The 18,782-nt window shown below is 39.6% G+C and overlaps 1 protein-coding gene across 1 annotated transcript in view; it reads left to right on the top strand.

The window, feature by feature from the left end:
* The first annotated feature begins 1,016 nt into the window (after positions 1-1,016).
* The window catches only part of CPLX1 (complexin 1), a 35,462-nt gene continuing 17,696 nt past the window's right edge, over positions 1,017-18,782 (top strand). The window contains exons 1-3 of the mRNA XM_030467576.1: positions 1,017-1,039; positions 1,450-1,562; positions 2,582-2,757. Coding sequence (XP_030323436.1) covers positions 1,017-1,039; positions 1,450-1,562; positions 2,582-2,757 — 312 coding nt within the window. The remainder of the gene's footprint in view (positions 1,040-1,449; positions 1,563-2,581; positions 2,758-18,782) is intronic.

The raw sequence follows: 18,782 nt of genomic DNA, 5'->3' as shown, positions 1-18,782 counted from the left end.
AATTGACCACTGCTCCTGAAAGTTGATTCCATGAGTTTATGATTTCTGTGTGAAAGATGGATTGATGTCAGTGAGCTATTGAAGGGTTAGGTTATGGGACATGATGCTCTTGTGACAGATGTAAAGCAGTGTAAGAGTTTACTTTCAGTTCAGAGCAAGACCTGTTTGAGTATGTGCTCTTCCCCTTTTCCTTGCAAAATTCAGATCAGTCACTTTTAGTTGCTATTTAAATACCTTGTGAGGTTTCACAGAGTCACAGAGGTTGGCAGGAATCCACCTGGGCTGTTTAGCCCAATTCCATTCTCAAACAAAATAACCTAAACCAGGTTGATCAGGTTTATGGCCTATGAGTTGTTGAGTATCTCTATTAATACTCATCCTCTTTCTGTAACACCTATTTCTTTTCCTTATGTTTAAATGGGACTCCCTGTATTTCAGTTTGTACTTATTATCTCTTTACCTGTCACTGGGCACCAGAGAGAGTAGTGTTGCTCACTCTTCTTTATTTCCTTTTATGAGTATTTGTGCACCTACTGAGGCTCCCCTGAACTTTGTTATCTCCTCTTTGTGTGATAAATCTTTGAGTCTTCTAATTTTCTTTATGGCCCTTTTCTGGCTCACTCCAGTAGCTCCATATCTCTCTCGTATCTGGGAGCCCAGCACTGGGCACACTACTCCAAATTTGGGCTTACCAGATCTGAGCAGAAGGGAAAGATCCTCTCCCTCAGCCTGCTGGCAATACTTCTCCTAATGCAGTTCAAGAGGCTGTTGACCTTCTTTGTTGCAAGGATACATTTCTGTCTCATGGTCAGCTCGTTGTTCACCAGGACCCCAAGGCACCTACTACAAAACTACTTTCCAGAGAGCTGACCTGAGGAATGTCCCACCAATTGAATTATTATTTTTTTTTTCAGATGGCTGATAGCAACTTAAACCAGTGGGATCTCTCACATGAGAGAGTATCTGACTGAGTTCATGTTTCACTTAATACTTGGTTGCCTAATTCTTTAGCCCGTATGGAGCAAGAGAATAACCACTAGTATGGAATGTCTGCAACATTACCCATCTTCTAAACAGATCACTTCTGAGATGGTTAACCTCGTGGAACTTTTTAATCCTTCATAGGCGAAGCTGTTGAATGTAGCCAGAAAAGTGACAGTTTGCACACTCCTGGAGCTTTAGCCATTTCTGTGTTCTTTCTGTGTCCTTGTCAAAAGATGTTGGAAATAAAGTTGATTGAACCTCATTACTGATTAGCAATTACTTCAGCATTATCTCTTCTCTTCTGTGAGGACAGATGTTTTAGTTGGGATTTGAAAGAAAAAAAAACAACCCATGTTTAGCATATGAACAGGTTCAATAAGTGTACCCTTTCCCTCTGTTTCTTTTGAGGCTTCAGAAACAGGCTTGAGGATAGAAATTTTACTCTTTCCTTCTGCTTTTGCCTAGTACTGCAGCATTTCAGTTGCATGCAAATGAATTGTCTGAAGTCTACACTGCTGACCTGCTAAAACCAGAAGATGTTATCCAGAGAATCTTAACAGCAATGACTCAAGTTTATGGTGGAGAATAAATGAGATAAGAAAAAACGTTTTCTGTATCAAAAGTGACACAAGAGATTTGAGTGTATATATATTTTTTTTCTCATTATACATTTCCTTCCAATTAGTCAACAGTGATGGCACAGTGATGTGCATTCTGCACATTTAGGAGGCAACTTTGAAATCAGAGGTGAATTACAAGAGTCTGTCAGAATACTGAAACTACATTCTTCTTCTTGTCAGTGTCCTGTGTGCTGAAGAGCTGCAAAATCAAAAGGCTAAATTATTAAAAATCTGAAAGATGAAAGAAAAAAGAAATCTAAGCAATTTCATTCATTACATGAGGGTCTGAGACTAGATTATAACTTAATGATAGCCTAGAAATAGCGCTTAGAGGGGAAAAAAAACCTTTCTGCTTCTGATTTCTGATTCATAAGTAACTAGCATATTACACTGTCTGGGTAGCTCTAAGAGAGAAGTTAAAAGAGATAAATTTGATAGGTTATTGAATCCAAATCAGTTTGGTCATCAGTGGAAATATTTGCTGAGGGGAATCCAGAAAATAAAGTTGTTACTGGTTACTGCTGCAATCAATATCTCAAAATCCTTTCCTAGCCCCAGTGCAATTTGTTTCTGGATTTCATTTCTGGTGCAACAATGCACCTGCCTGTTGCATTAAAGACCCTACAAAATAAATTTTCAGTTACTTGACTGAGTTAATGGAGTTAAAAGATCATGTGAATGGCAGCTCGGTCCCTTCAGGACTGCAAACCAATTGTGTTGCCACCATGCAATTCTATGGACATAGTCCATTCCTTTTACTGCCATGCTTCTCCTACCAGTGCCAAGTAACCCACCTGGTCAGGCTAGGTGCTTTGTCCAGCTTCTGCCTCTGTGGGGATGTGCCTTCTCAGTGGAAGGTGAAACCCTTCTGGGAGCAGAGGGAATGGAAAGTCCCAGGAGAGGGAAAGGAGGAAGCTGGCATCATCATGGCTTTCCCACTTTCTTACAGGAATGACTTTCTTTTGTGCTTTCTCTAGGGGCTACCAAAGACATGGGGAAGATGCTGGGTGGGGATGAAGAGAAAGACCCAGATGCTGCCAAGAAAGAAGAGGAACGACAGGAAGCCCTCAGACAAGAAGAGGAAGAGAGGAAAGCCAAATATGCCAAGATGGAAGCTGAAAGAGAAGTTATGAGACAAGGGATTCGAGACAAGGTAGGGATCTGACTTTTGGCACACACTTGTCAGCTTATAATGCCTAGTATAGAACTACTGTTTTCAGCTGATCTGTGACCAGTTCCCTGAGCAATTGGATAGAACTGGGTAATTACTTTGCCACACTGAACCTTCTGATCTTGTGCACCATCCTTTGAGCTCTGATCCTATTTAAAAACACCTCCCACACTGAAAAACCTTGCAAACTTGGAATAGAGATGGAAGAAGAAAGAAGAAAGATACCTATTTTTCTCATCAACTGTTAATTGCTCATATTATTGTAAATGTAAGAGTTTAAGTGGATGCTTTCCAAGCATCATTTGTCGTTCATGAGAAAGGTCACAGTTTATTGTGTTTCTGAGAGATAGAGTCCAGGTATCTTCTGTATTGCTTCCAAGATTTTTGTGTGTATGTTGACACATGAAATAAAACATATCTACTCTACTTTTTATACTTAATTTTCCAGTGCTTACAGGAAATTAATCTGAAAGAAATCTGAGTTTCATTTATCTGAGAGACTTAACCATTGGGAAACACTCTCCTTACTTGTTTCTTCTAATACGTCCTGGTTTAGGCCAGGATAAAGTTAATTTTCTGTCTTGTAATTTTGCTTTCAGCTAAACCTCTTCTAACTAGCTGCACTTGCTGAAATTACCAACAAGTTTCTCAGTCAGTGTCTGTTTCTAGGAATGATAACGCTCCACATTTATAGTTACAGCTAAAGAATGTTATAGAGAACAAAGGCCACTGCTTGGTTCTGAGGAACCAGCTCTGGAAAGAGAATAAAAGAGGTCACACCTGCAACCCTCCTTTAGGGAGGAGTGGACAAGATAAATGACCAGAATTGACCCGACAGAATATTCCATCCCATACTCGTCATACTCAGTATAAAACTGAGGGATTACAAGGGTCAAACTCCTTTCTCTTTCCCTCTTCTGTCCTTTGTTTGGACCTTTGGCTTTGTCCTTCTTTACCTTCACCTGTACCTGTTTGCTTTGGCATCCTGGGAGATTTCATCCGTTCCTTTGCCTGTGATCCTGATCCATGCCAGCCCATATCTGTGTGTTCCTACCTCCAGATTCCAACTGCTGCTACTCCAGAAGTCCAGCCTGGACTTTCCCAGGGCTGCCCTGCACCTCTGTGGTGATGTGAGCTTTACGGGGAAAGGGAAGAGCAATGTGGTATCATTTTTCTGTATAATTGTATATATTTAATAGTTTTTCCTTTTTATCATTATTGTCTGAAAATAAGTGAGCAAACCAAACCTTTACTACAAAAATTAAATTAATTTAATGTAGCTGAAACCATTGTTACCATATTTTAACTTTCAGGGCTTGTTGTGTGGTGGGAGAAGGCAGTTTTGCTGCGTCATCCTCAAGACCAGGTGTCACAGTTTAACAGAGGGATGGAAACTGACTGAATAACAGATGCCCTCTCTGATAAAGAAAAGAGAGAATAAGGGAAAGGGACTTAAGGGCTGGAAACTAAACTACACATTTTTAATGAAGTAGTAATGATAAAAAAAGAAAAATTATTAGATATCTACAAATATAAGAAAAAATATACCATGTTCCTCCCTGCTTTACCCCCAGTAATGTCTACGTCACCACCAAGGCTGCAGGACAGCCCTGGGAAAGTCCAGGCTGGACTCCTGGAGTCAGCAGCAATAGGGAGCTGGAGGCAGGAACACACAGGTTCAGGGTGTCAGGGATTGGACCACAGGCAGAGGAATGGCCAGAATCCCACCAGGATGCTGAAGAAGGCAGGAAGAGGTGAAGAAGGGCCGAAAAAACCTGACCCTCACAGTATCTCAAATTAATACTGAATTTAATGTGTATGGGATGGAATACTTAATTTGGCCAATTTTGGTCAATTTTGGTCACCTGTGTTGTCCACTCCTCCCTAAAGGAGAGTTGCAGGTGTGACCTCTTTACTCCCTTTCTCTTTCTAGAGTATAAGATGTTTCTCAGGACTGAGCAGTGGCTTTGGTTCTGGATACCATTCTCTAGCAGTAACTATAAACTTGGAGCATTATCAGTCCTAGAAGCAGACACTGACTGAGAAACTTGCTGGTAATTTCAGCAAGTGCAGCTACCTAGAAGAGACTTAGCTGAAAGTAAAATTACAAGACAGAAAATGAATTATATTCTGTCCCAAACCAGGAGACCAGGTCAGAATTGTCTCTTTAGAGCATCTTAAAGGAAGAGGTCCTGGAGCTCAGGACAACTTGGAAAGATATCTGAGTAATCATTGGAGAATGGGTTTCTGATGATGAAGACCTGTGTATTGACCTACATCACATGCTAAAGAACAACAGCAAATACTTGTAGACAAAATAAACAAGTCAATATAATATAAGAAATATTCCCTGTGCAGTGCCTATTTCAGCACAGGTTACAGAGGACTAAGAACATGTCTGGGAAAAAGCTTCAAAGTCTCATCACAGAGCTGAGTGGCTGTCCATAAAACAAAACTATGTCTGCACTGGGTTGAATTTATAACCCTTCTAATCCTTATGATTCAGGAAGGATGCATGGATAGCAATGAATTGTTCTGGTGTCATACTACATCTTGTGAAGAGGTATCAAGAGTTATTCTGCAAATTAAGAAATTTGGGATTATGCTGCTAGGAAAGGAAAGTACTTACAGGAAATTGTGTATCTATGACATTGCTAAAGATATACTTGAATTTAAAACAGGGTATTTGTTACCAAACAGACAGATTCAGAATGCATACTTATTCATAATTTCTTGTTGTTATAATGTATTTAATTAATATAAGGATAGTGTAATACATTAATATAAACATATCAGTGTGCGCAGTGTATGATTAATGTATGTTTGTAGGTGACGTGACATAGGTCTCCATTAGACATGAAGGAAAAAAATGCAATGAATTTCTAGAGTGCAGGCAGGTGGGCTAATGCCCTGTTTCCATTGATCATGGTCTCTCCTACTGGAACACTGAAGTGCTCAGATAAGTAGGTGGGAGTTGCATGATCTTGCTGTTGGACAAACTGCTGTAAAGCATTTAAGAAATATGAAATGCCCTAGACTAGAACTCACACTTCCCTGAGTAAGTTGCATACACCCTGAACTTGCTGAAAAAAGCCAGAAGGGCTTTCCCTGGGATACTGCGAGCTATCTAGACATTGCTGAGTAAGGCTGTAGTGGTGAAGGGTCTCGGAAATGCATTGACTACTCATCAATATGGCAAAGGCTTATCTCCGCAGGAAGAGTAATCATTTTTTTGTCTCATTCAAATCTTTGGACTTTTCCGTGGAAGAGAGAGATTACTTTGTGCTGACAAAGAGATGGACTTGATGTTATACAAGACTCTGTCTCCATGTACCGTGAATTGGTGGCTGGAAATATGAAATAGATGCAGAAAGGATAGGAAAGAAAAGGATGGATCATTTCCTCAATTACTTGTTTATTTAGAAATTACTTTCATTTCTTCACTCAGCTCCAGTAAAAGCAGAAAAGAGTAGAAAACTGAAATAGATCCTGTCTGGTATTTAGACATAAGCAAGTTGTCAGTAAGTATGAATTAAATCCAAGAAGTTTTAAGTATTAAAGATTTCCCAATTAATATTTTCTCACTTCTCACATAAAAGAGGAGAAATGAGCACATGAGTTGAGTGAGTGAGTAGGAACAGGTTATTTATGCAGAATACAAATTTGAAAGTGTGTATTCTGGTTTGTTTACCACAGTTACAAAATTACTCCCTTAGTGCAGCTGAAGAATGTTGGGAAAAGAAGCCAAGGAACCACAGCTTCATCAGTTAGCTAATAGGGCTCTAGGTGAAGCCTACAGAAAGGACAAGCTCATCAATCTTGCTGTTCTGGACTTTTTGCCTCAACATTTCAACAAGTGTGATGAGTACACTCTCTTGTTTACGGCTTCAGGAAATGTGGGAGCTATGGCAGACCTTGGAAGGAATGATGACAGATACGTTCCAGCATGTGTTGACTTCAGATTCCAAATCCAATCTGTTAAACTAGTATCCATATGCCATCAGCCCAGCACACCAGCTGAGCAACGATAGGACTTAAGGAAAGAGTAGAATGAATTACGCAGCAATCAAGTATTTTTTTCATTAAAATACCCAGCATTTTCATTAGGAAATGAATTTTTAAGGATGACATTTGGGCATGACCTTTGAAGTAATTGGACCACCAGCTGTCTGCCCACTCCTACCCAGTATTAAAGTTCAGCAACTGATACTGAAAATGGGTTGAAAGAATGTAAAGAACATGTTTGGGATACACTTCAGCTTCCTTCTCCCATAAGATGCATGTGTGCAGCTTGCCTTCTAATCTGATTTGGGTTTGATCTCATCACTAATGCCTCACAGATTTTCTGAACCCTACCACAAGCTGTCTCTACAGAGAAGGTACACCTGACCAGAATAGGCAACACTGCCAAGAGCCTTCATCACCTCTGTGCCTGAGGGGTCAGGGTCTGTTGCCCATGCTCTGGCTGTGTGGCTTTGGATAGCCAATATCCCTGTTACTTTGCTAACATCAAGCACTATTAACTTTCCATACTAAAGCAGCCGTCTTAGTTGCAGTTCTTTTGGGTGGAATACTGCCTGCTATAGAAAGATTTTTTTGTGTTTTGTACCTGCAAATCTCAGTGACAGCTAGTTGCTTTTCTCATGAAATTTTCTATAATTAATTATTTACATAATTAATTATTTCCACCACTATGGAAGAAGCCAGTCCTAAGAGAGTTCTAGTACATGCTCTGTAATTAACACTATGTGTCTTGGCTGCTAGTGAGTCAATGCCTGTATTTTGCCTTCCTGCTAATATTATTTGTACTTTAGAGCATAGAAATTGTTGAGCCTATGCTGAAAACTAGCAAGAGCTCAAGGCTCTCCTAATGGATGAATTTCAACCAAAACCAGGTATAGGTATGGTCCTTGGTCCAAATGGCTTGACTTCAAGAAAGAATTTATCTTTGAATTTAGGCCATGTTTGAGATGGAACATGAACTCCTTTGGTAGATATTGGGTACTCTGTTATCACATTGGCCCAGCTCCTCTTTGAACAGCGTTATGTGCTATGGGGAGTAAATCAGAAATTTAGTTATACTAAGGATTATTTCACTCCAAATTGAGGATGAAATCTGCATAAGAAGTAAGGAAAGGTGGCAAATAGAAAATAAAAATGCTGGAAAAATTAAGGTTGTTTCTGCAATTTTAACTGATCCTGTTGTCTGCTGTGTAAAGATTGCAGCACAGTGCTTAATTGCATAGTCATACATTTATGCTTCTAGGAACCTTATCTCTCCCATTGAACAAGACGAGGTCAATTGTTTTTTTAATAAGCAGTATTTAATCTCTGCCATGCCTTACATTGTATGTTCTCAAGCTCATTTACTATGTAGCAACCAAATTCTGATGTCAATGGAATGAAGTTCCTCATCTGAGGGTTTAATTTGTTATTATTATGCTTTCACTAACATAGTCGATGAATTAATCCCAAGCATGGTTTCTTATGAAATTTACCCGGGAGAGAAGAGAGAGAAGGCATTTTTCTGAGTGTCTTCTGTTTGCAAAGTATAAAAGTAGAAGGGTCATTATGTTATTAAATCTTTGGTGTCAGAAGAATGTTAATTTCAACTGTGAGCCTCTATGGCACAGTAAGAAATACTTAAGACTTCCTTGTCCTTTTGCTTGCAATAGGAAAATGGTGGAGTCTGGATCTGGATGTTTATTCCTGGAGACAGCATATCACACAGGGGGAGAATGTGTAGTCCTTGTTCTGCTGAAGAATCCTTCTGTCTCTGGATGTGTGCCATTAATTCTTCCAATTTTTCTTATTTGTCAATTAAATTCTCTTGGTGTTCAGACAGTAAAATGCTCTGCAGTATTTGAAATTGTAAATGTCCCAGGAAAACAAAGAAAACTGTACAGTCTTTTATAGATATTTAAGGCATAATTTCCAGTTCTTCTATGGTTTAAGGCAGGTAGAATTGGATTTTGCTTCTAGAAAAGTGAGAATATTTGGGTTACTGGCAACAGGAGAAGTCCTGAGAGCCTTTGTTCTCAGCTGTGGAAAACACTTCTCATAGTGCATACCCTTTTCCTCTTTTATTTATTTATTTATTTATTTAAGAATTTGTTATTATTTTTTAAACATGATTGTAGAATTCACTTTTGGCACTAATTCACTACTCAGACAAAAAGATAATCACAATTTATAACTACAGTCCTAGATTCTTATGTCAGATAATAAATATGCAACATCATATAATCGTTTACTACTAATATTTCATTTGCATATTTCCATATGCAACTTGTGCATGGCTGTGAAAATCCTGTCTTAGAGCAGGAAAAATCCTAGAATGTGAATTGAATCTGTTCTCCAGCAAAATCAAACATTTGTAACCAAGCTCCAAGCTCAGAAATGCAAATTTACCTTTGGTAAACTTTGTTGCTATAAGACAACTTCACAATGTTAGCTGAACTCTTTGGTGTTAAAACATCTATGAGGTGTTTCATTCTTGACTAACTTCAGCTGCAGGCATTGGTAAGGGCTTTAAAAATTCCTATGTGAAGGAATGAAAATGTAATTTTGAAGGTGTAGTCTTCCTTGCAAGGAAGAAATATATAGTGCATTTTTCACCAGAGCCTCTGGTGACTGGAGGCTGGAAACAACTTTAAAAAGTGCAGAAGATGTGTTCTTTGCCTTGTCAAAAGGGGAAGATTCTCGAACAAAGAAAAGATTTTCTTCAGTAATCAAATCATATTCTGTGATTCAAATGATATAGTTATTTTCTTAATGAACACAAACTTTCTGTCTCATCTCTTCCCTTTCAAATAATTGATTTTAAACCAATGATGTGAATTTCTATCCAACACTTGTGATCTACTGAACCTGTGGCTGTTCAGTGTGGGGGCCTTAGAAGAGATTTACAGAGTTGTGTATGTATTGTGCAGATGGAGAGGTATCATTACTTCACTCTTTTGGTTTCACAGTGGCTTTTGATAATTCAGGATAAAAAACAAACATAGAAAAAATTTCTATGCTTAGTTTAGTTCAGTGCAGCTACTCTTTGTGCTGTAGACAAAAAAGTGTTGTCAGCTGGGTCACAGGCCATCTGGCTAGGAGAAAGCAATAGGCCTGGCTATGGTACTTCCAATGAAATGCTTTGCAAGATAGGGATTATATCATGCCTCCTGAGAAGAGGTCTCTGGGGTGGGTGGGAACAGTAATAATGCCAGTACTGATGACACCCAAGAAGAATTGTGCTCTGTGCAGCAACTAAATCACAGACTGTTCTGGGTGAAGAACTCTGCAAAGGCAGTGTCCTGGAGTGTTCTCTGTGTTCTGGACACATTTGATTAACTGGTTATTGAGGACAGTGGAAGCTGACATAAGTCCAAGAAAAGTCAGAAGAAGGAAAGGACATTAATTCAGTGATTGAAGTGCATCATTATAATATTGATATTTGGAGGTATCCAAGGGTACAAAGTGATTTTACCTGGATTAGACTGCTGCCTTCTTACCTGAACCTGTCCCCCAAGCAGTTGCATGCAGATATTGTGACTGCCTTGTGTTGCCTCTGAGCCAGATTCTTGAGTTTCAGTATCGGTTTTCTCCACAGCTTGTACTACAGATCGTTGGATTCACACTTGTTTGCAGACTATAGCCCTTTCCAATTTTCCTAAATCACCCTCATCTTTAACACTTTCACCCTTTGGAAATTCCAGACAGGCTTAACTTTCTTCTTTGGATCTTCACAAAAAAAAAAACCAACCAAAATACCTTGTCTCCAAGACAGTGACTGACTGGTGAAAAGGTGAACTGGTCTCCTGTAGTAAGCAGAACAACTAGAAAGCTAAAGCTTAAGAAAGTTATCTGGGTATTCCTAAGGACAAAAATCTTTTTTGAAAGATGAGAAAGTATTGCTTAATGAATTGGTGAACCTGCTGAGGATCAGCAAGGCCATTATTAAACATAATTATCTTCAGTATGATTTTAAGAAATGTTTTCCTACTTAAACCCTATAGTTTCATCTTTATATTCCCTTGGAAGTCCTAGGACATGCAACACGTCTCTGTGAATCCAGCACCCAACGTATGTAGAATTCTCTGTGTGACCTGAATGAAAGTTCATGTGCCAGGTCTTGTCTTTTTGCATTAAACTAACAGAATTTTCCTAATGGGAGAAGATGAATGGATTCCTTCCTGCACTTCAGCTTTAGGCCATTTTTAAAATTCAGAAAAGGGAGGCACCATTAGTGAACCATTGGAGCTCGGAAGCAAAATGACATATTTTTTTATTTGCTTCCATAATAGTTAGAGGTTCAATTACTTAGCAGAGCTCAGCAGGTTAGGTTTCCAGCTGCTAATCCCTACACTAATACCTTTTGGGACTCATTAGCTAGGTTCTTTGTGCAGCTCTGCCTTGCTTTGAGTTGGTTTCTACATTTCACGCTAATCCTAATCTACACCAGTAGATGTCACTTTGGATACTTGCTAATGAGATCCCACTGGGTGATGGTTCTGGAATTACTGAAATGTCTCTTGAAATGCAGCTGGGGGGTTTTTTGTGGGTGTTTTGGTTTTTTTGGTTTTTTTGTTTTTTTTTTTCTTTTACTGTTCTGCTCTGACTAGATTGCCTTGTAGTCATTCATCTGAAATCCTCACTTAAAGAACTTTTGTCTCATTGAACTGTCTGGCAAAACCTTTGCACATTGCTGGCATGAGTTGAGCAGATTCATCCAGTCATTACAGGGTACAAAATTAAACCATGCAGAAGAAATAAAATGATTGGTGCTGGAACTTATCTAGGAAGGACATCTGAATGGTGGACATCTCAATCCATCCTGTTTGTGACTTAATGAAACTTCAAGCATTTGTTATGAAAAGACAAGAAATATGGACTCCTTCTTTTCCATTATCATTTCCCGTACCATCGCAGCACCAATGTCTGAACAGCCAGATATAACTATGCTGCTGGAAGTGCTGTTCTGCCACATCACAGTTCAGTCTACACTTCTGGCTCTCATAACAGGGTGCCTCATTAACAAAGAACTGCTTGGTGGCTAATATCAAACTATTTCAGTTGACAATTTTTTCTATACTCATCCACTACAGATCTCCCTTGCCCCATCAGTTATTTATTTGTTATCACCTACAGGACAAGAAAGGTAGAAGAAAGTAGCTATTTATAATTTATTGTTTGATTACACAGTACAACTTCCTACCCTTTTCCTTGTGCCTTCTTTTTTTTCTGGTTAAACTGCTCTTTTGGGAGCTTTGTGTTTTTTTCAGTCAGGTTATACTGAATATGTCACTGAGCAAGAATGTGTGATTTATGAAGCACTGCTTTATATTTGCAGCATCATTACAGGGAAACAGTACACACAGCCATTGTGTATTACCAAGTTTGTGTAAATGTACACAAAGAGAAATATACCTAGAAAGACTTTGAATAGGTTTTCTTTAGTTAAAAAGGGTGGGTTTTTTTTTCCTTTGCATACAGGAGAAAACTAATACAAATTGATATCTGCATCACAGACAAATCCTTACTTTGTTCCAGTTTCACTGGCATTCTGAAGACACTCTTCATCATGTCTAGTCCATAGCTTGAGGACCTACCTTTCTTCAGGGCACTAACAATGGTTAACACCTCAATAAGGAGGCTACTGAATTACAGTTTCTTGAGTGGAAGTATTCACAGTCATCCCTACATAAATAGGTCAAACCCATGACATGAAGAAGGAAGGAAAGCTAGCTATATGCACGCTGCAACCAGAATTCTCTTTTTGTACAGGCTGCAGACTGTTCTTAGCCTACTTGCTCAGCAGAGCAGGCACAGCCCAATGTCTTCATAAATTTTGGAGGAGTCATTCGTTCTGGCTCTCCAGAACAGGGACTGCGGAAGTCTGTAGGCGTGTAACTAATAACCTCTAGGAAGAAAATGATGGCAGGTATTTTCAATGGTTTTGTACTGGAGTACCTTTGAGAAACATAAAGGCAACTGTATGCATTCACCTCTAATTTAAAAATAATATTTTGGAGGTCTCTTGGGAAAAATCCCTAGCTCTGGTCTTGAAGTTATTATTTAATTCAATTACATATTTAATATATTAATTATGTAATGTATGTAAGTCATAGTATATTATACAGTACATTCTGTGTTAATTATGTAATTTAATTAATAACTCGGTTGTTATTGTACTTTGTATTACTACTTGTGATTTACAAGTGAAAAAATTGAGTGAGTTAATCCAAATCATGTAATGTCTGAGTAAGGGAATCTATTTCCTGAGCTTGAGGCTTAGGAGCAGTCTAACCACTGTGTAAATAGGGTCTATTCTTTCCAAAAAACCCTGAGCACCTCCATGGCAGCGTGCCCATGACAGAAGTTTAGGACTTAGAAGGGAAAAACATCCCAGAGCCTGTATGATCCATATTCTCACTGCTTGTTCTATCTAGAAGTAGCTGCCATGGACACACCCTTCTGCTTCAAAGTTCTTGCCAAGTAGCCAGTAGAGCTAAGACCACATGAAATTTTTTCTTGGCTAAATCCCAACAAGTAACCCTCTGCATTGAGAGGCAGAACAGCTTATTTGCTGCTCTGCTGCTTTGCAGAATAAAATATTCTTTCCTCAATGGTAAAAAACCTTACTTAAAATGGTATAAAATTTGTCTAAGTGGATGGAGAAGCTCTGAGTTTTTTCCAACACACCCGTCCCACATACTTTGATTCACCTCATCTTCAAAAGGTAGACAATTCTGTCCTGGATCATGTTGCTTGTGTCAGCCTCAAAATGCAGGCAATGGCATGAGAGTAATTTGATCAGTAATTTTCCCTTTGGGAAGTACAGCTACACCTTTTTTTTTTTTTTTTAAACTCTCTCTAGCTGTATTTGGATGTAAGTGGGAGGGCTTGTAACGTTGTTGGTGCTTTTTCTATAGCAAGTCAATTCAAGGACTGTGAAGGTCACCAAACAAGATTTAAAGGTCTGTTCCCTTTTTGCTGCAGCCAAAGAGCTCCCATTACTGCTTAATATCAGACATTAGGCCATATTATGTCTTTTATGTCTTTTTTATTGGCAGTTTGTTTTCTGAATCTTGAAAAACTCACCAGGACTTAATGAGACCAGTGGAGCTGTACCTACTTGAGAATGCAGTCTGATACTTTCATGGCTCAGCTAAGAGATGCATCATTCTTTTCTGTTAGAAGTCATCAGAGCCAGACTCAGCCTTTGAAAGGCTGCTGCTTTCTTAGAGCAAGATGTGACTTTGTGCTGGACTCATCATGAAGCTCTGCATCTGTTCTGACATTGCTTTCTGTTTAATCAGCCCAGGATTTAAGTCTGTCAGGGAGAATTGGTCACATTGCATGTCTGAAAGAAGAAAGGCTGATATACGGGCAAATCTAAATTTATGCATGGGACAGGGTGATGAAGTTTGGGACATTGTGTAGCTGTTGGGGCAGTTGTGTAGCCTTTTCCTGATGTACGTCTCTGTTCCCCATGGATGCCTGTTGTTATGGTTAAGCTGGGGAAAAAAGGGAGGCTCAACATGGCGAATTCCTAGTGAATGTCAGTTCGTATGGCCATCCTGAGTGTCTATGACAGACCTCAGGAGTTCTCTGCCATTTCTCACGAGCCAGCTTTGAGGCAATCATGAACAGAGATGACTTAATCTTACCAAACTTCAGTCCAAGGTGCCCTGTCTGGGGCTCCAGAAGGCCTCTTGCTGATGCAAATGAAGGGCTATGGCCTTCCTTTGACCATGTCAGAGTTTGGGCAATACAGAGAGGCTGCTGCTGAGGAAGAAGAAGGGCACCTGGGGGAAACATTTGGCCTTTCACCATTTTCATTGGATATTTTCCAGGGTTCCTTTTAGCATTTCCCTTTTCCTTTTATCACAGCCTTGACTCCTCTCTCTGCTGTAGGCCTCCTCCTTTGCCAAAACAGCATATAAGCATGCATACTCCAGCTGTGAAGCACAGATGCAGGTAATTCATTATCTGCTGAGAGGGAGAGTTAATGGAAGAACTGCTTTTCCTCAGTGAGGACGAATGCAGCCTCTCATCACCAGGACACCATGTTCAAATTCCCCAGCATTTCATGGAACTGTTGGCATGGTCTTCACAAGACCATTGACATAAACTGAGTACTGTGGAGCAGGTACAGTGCTTTCATGCTCTTGGTCCTAGCCAGACCTCCAAGCAGCCCATCAGAACTTCAGGGCTGTCATAAGGCTGAGCTAACTTTTAAAACTGGCATTGGATAAGTCTCTAAGAGCTCACTAGTTATTTTACAGATGCTAGATAATTTCTATCATGCTTCGTAATAGTGATGTAAATTCTGTCTCCTTGTTAAGCAGACTCACCTTAAGTCAGAGGAAGGATTCTCAGACAGAGATCAAAACAAGAAGATAGTCCAAGCAAAGGCCTGAAGTGGGAAAGGTCTAATTGCCCCTTGAATAGAACAGTTTATCTACGGAAATGCAGATAACAGCGGGGCTTATAGGTATTTTTTATTTTGCAGGTGACTTTTATGCTTCATTTCCTTCTTAGAAGTTTAGGCCAGCTGCTGCCATGGAGTTTTGGGGGTGGAGAACTCCAGTGTACCTCTCTTGAAAATCCCTATAATGTTTTGTTACATTCTGATGTGTCTTATTAATCCCCGTTTGTTGACTAGCGAGTGGTGCTGAAAGCATTTTTCTTCTCCCTAATGAGTGGATTGTACCATTGAAGATGCTATACACAGAACCAGTTAATTTAAACTGTAAACCTGGCCAGCAAATGTTGTATTGCAGAGAAGCAGAAGGTCAGCTTCATCATGTCTGTGTGCTTGTTCCAGCTGCATGTCTGGATAGAAAATTTCTGCTTGCAGTCTTCATGTTTCCTATACTTCGACGTTGGAACCACAGATGTCCATGGACTGCAATTTGTAGCAGATATTAGGTTTGTTTAGAAGGAAAGAAGTTAGTACACTGATTTCAGTGAGATGAAGGGCAGCACCTTCATTTTCTGCAGTCAATCTCTAGTTGAATGACAAGGAAAATGCTTTTGCCCATGCCCATTTTGAGTTTTTTGAGTTCATTGCATATGATATGGAATTTTAGTTTGTAGTGGAAATGAAAAATTGCAACTTGAATTTAGCTGACTTTTTACCTGTAATTGAGGCTGGGAGTTCCTGGGATATTCTGCATCTATACCCAATTTCTACTACATAGATTTTCTCTACAGTGTTTTTTCTACTGGGCAGCTCCAAGAGGAGAGATTAATGAGAAGATGTAAAGCAGAAACAGAGAAAGATGTTTCTGAGGCATGCTCAGGTTTCCACAAAGCCTTGGACACAATGCAGAGCCTTCTGGAAAGCTGAGAGAAGGGTTCCCTGATTTCACATAGGGCCCAGTCAGTGTGATGATGTTTAACAGAAGCTGGCTTACTTTAGTTAACTCCTAAAAGTTTCACAGTGCTTGATAAGTCAGGAAGTATGACACTAATGCTTTCTATCCCTTTGCCATGTGGTCTTCCAGCCTTTGCAAATCTGTACTTTCTAATTTAGAGAGCCAGTTCTCACTCCTAACTATACTGTCTCCTTTAATAAAAGAGGCAATAACCCATATGTGCTCTTGAAACAGTCTCTCAGTCTTGATGTGTGCTTTCACTCCTTATTTGCCTTTCTCCCATGTCCTGAGAAAGAAGGCAGATTCCAGAGGAGGAGCTGAGGACAACAGATCAAGCTGAGAGCTGGAAAGGAGGCATTTTGTTGAATTCTTGCTGGGGAAGTCTGACTTGGTGAGTGAGAGGGTGTGGACTCATCTCTCTACAGGCATTTGAAAAGTAGTCACCTCTTCCCAAACCCAATGGTTTTCAGTGTAAGTCTAGGTTGAGGATATATGTTCTACTTGTTACTGCAAAGAAAAATGTGCCTTTTTAAAATTTCAATTCATGGTGAAAGAATTCTGTCCTCCTCCAACAGATTTGCCAGAGTAGGATGATCTACAAACAGAAAAAATTGGAAAAGAACTGGTTTACTTTTGGGGGAATGATCGCTCTTCTATCAGACTTGATCTGAATGATCAAGTCTTTGGCAAGTGGTTTAAGATGATTCTGTGTTGCCAACTGCTTTAGGTGTGGATTTGATGGTGAAGAGAGAGAAGTGATACTTCAGAGACAGGTAGTGGGAGAATTTCAAATGAGAAACTGCCAAGATGCACCCAGAGATAGGGATATTCCTTGCTTCTGCAGGGCACCTGACACTCTGAGGGAAGAAGCAGGAATCTAGATGTCTCAGATCTGCTCTGCAGGCTCTTTCCCTTGACAGATGTGTGCAGTCCCTTGTTTAAGCTTCCATTTTCTCATAGAGATTTAGCACTCAGATCCCTTTGACAGGCTCAGTGAATGTCAAGGAGAAAGGCCTGTCATGTACCCTAATTTTAATCCGCCTCTTACTCTGGTATGTATTCTGCCCATGTAAAAGGCACACTGCACTCTAGATGCTTCCAAGAGGCTGTAGTCAAGGTCTCTTCACCAGTATTTTTTGCAAGGATCTCTGAGTAAATTTGGTTAACAAAAGCAATCCCAGTGATGGGCCAAAAGCAGTCACAGATAATGGGAGAACTCTGCACACTAACATTTTTATTGATTTTTCTCTTTCACCTTCTGGCTGTTCACTTGTGCTGTTATTATAAAAAGGTGAATTCACATTCCCAGCCCTGCTTTTTATCCCTGCTTGCATCAGAAATTCAAAATCAGATTTTAAACCTACAAGACTGTGCTGTTCTCCCTCCACTGACTGGTTTTGAGTTTCCAAAAGACAGCTTCTCCCTGCAAAATAAAGCTACGTCTCAATTTTGGAATACTGAGAGCATTTAGAGAAGCATTAGGCAAAGGACAGAAGGCAGGGTGCTTTAGCTTAAATTCAGAACTCCCACACTGTCAGAACTGACAACTGACCTTCCTAAAAGCTTTCTGTCTCTTTGCAGTTTAATGATCCACATTCACACATGACTGTTAGAGGTGCCACATGACAGGTGACAAGAGCAATTATCTGGCAGTAGCTAAGAGCCTGAACCCATTCAAATAATTGAAATCGGCTTAATGCAATTATGAAACTATAGCCTTGAGAAAACTTCCACAGTGAAAGGTTTCAGTATCAGGAACATTATATTTTTTAAGAAGTCCCACCATTTGGATAGTATTTAGACATGATTGTTTCCAGTTGTGGGGATCTGGGCACCACTTGTGTTTTCCCTGTATTCACCATATATATTATTTAGGCAGGCAGAGACAATATTTGAAATCCTAGCAGGATATGGCACTTCAAAGCTCCTTCCTGCTTCTTTCTACAGTATATATCTTGGCAAGTGTCTTAACCACAGAGCAGTGTGAGTGTGAGCACAAGCACAACCACAGTAGCTCTATGAAAGAATGTCTCTGATTTGTCAACTGCTTTCAGTAATGATGCCCAGAACTTAAAAAACTATACTTCAAGTTAAGTGAAATTATTTGTTTGACTGACACGGGTTTTCCTCTTATGGAGGGAAGTAATTTAGAAAGAAATTTGAATTTTTGTTAAAAAACTAGATGTAAACATTCATCAAATTACCCTAAGTCTTATGTGAAATGGAGCTGCAAAACCACCTATTGCATTACTGAAGGTAGTTCAGGTGCAGAGACCACTAAAGGTGCTTTTTCTGCCCTGATAACACCAAACAGCATAAAAGTCCTTCCTGTATCCTGCTTTTATAGGTGAATATAACTCTACTTTTCAGGAAAAATTCTTGACATCTATTCACTGATGACTCAGAAACAATATGGTAAGCCCTGCACTGTTGTGCACATATAAGTTTGCACACGATTCTGACAAAGAAATCTAAAATAAAAGGTTCAAAGCTTCAGCACTAGGTAAGCATGGTTTTGAAGGAGTTTGATAAGAATCCTGCAGAATGAAACTGCAGCTCTTCCTAGTGCAGCTACCTTGCAACAGCATTGCACAATTCCTCTTTCCCTAATCTCCTCCAATCAGGGCTTCCTGA

Source organism: Calypte anna, chromosome Z (assembly GCF_003957555.1).
Source record: "Calypte anna isolate BGI_N300 chromosome Z, bCalAnn1_v1.p, whole genome shotgun sequence".
Taxonomy (NCBI): Eukaryota; Metazoa; Chordata; class Aves; order Apodiformes; family Trochilidae; genus Calypte; species Calypte anna.
This window is presented reverse-complemented; position numbering and strand designations above follow the sequence as displayed.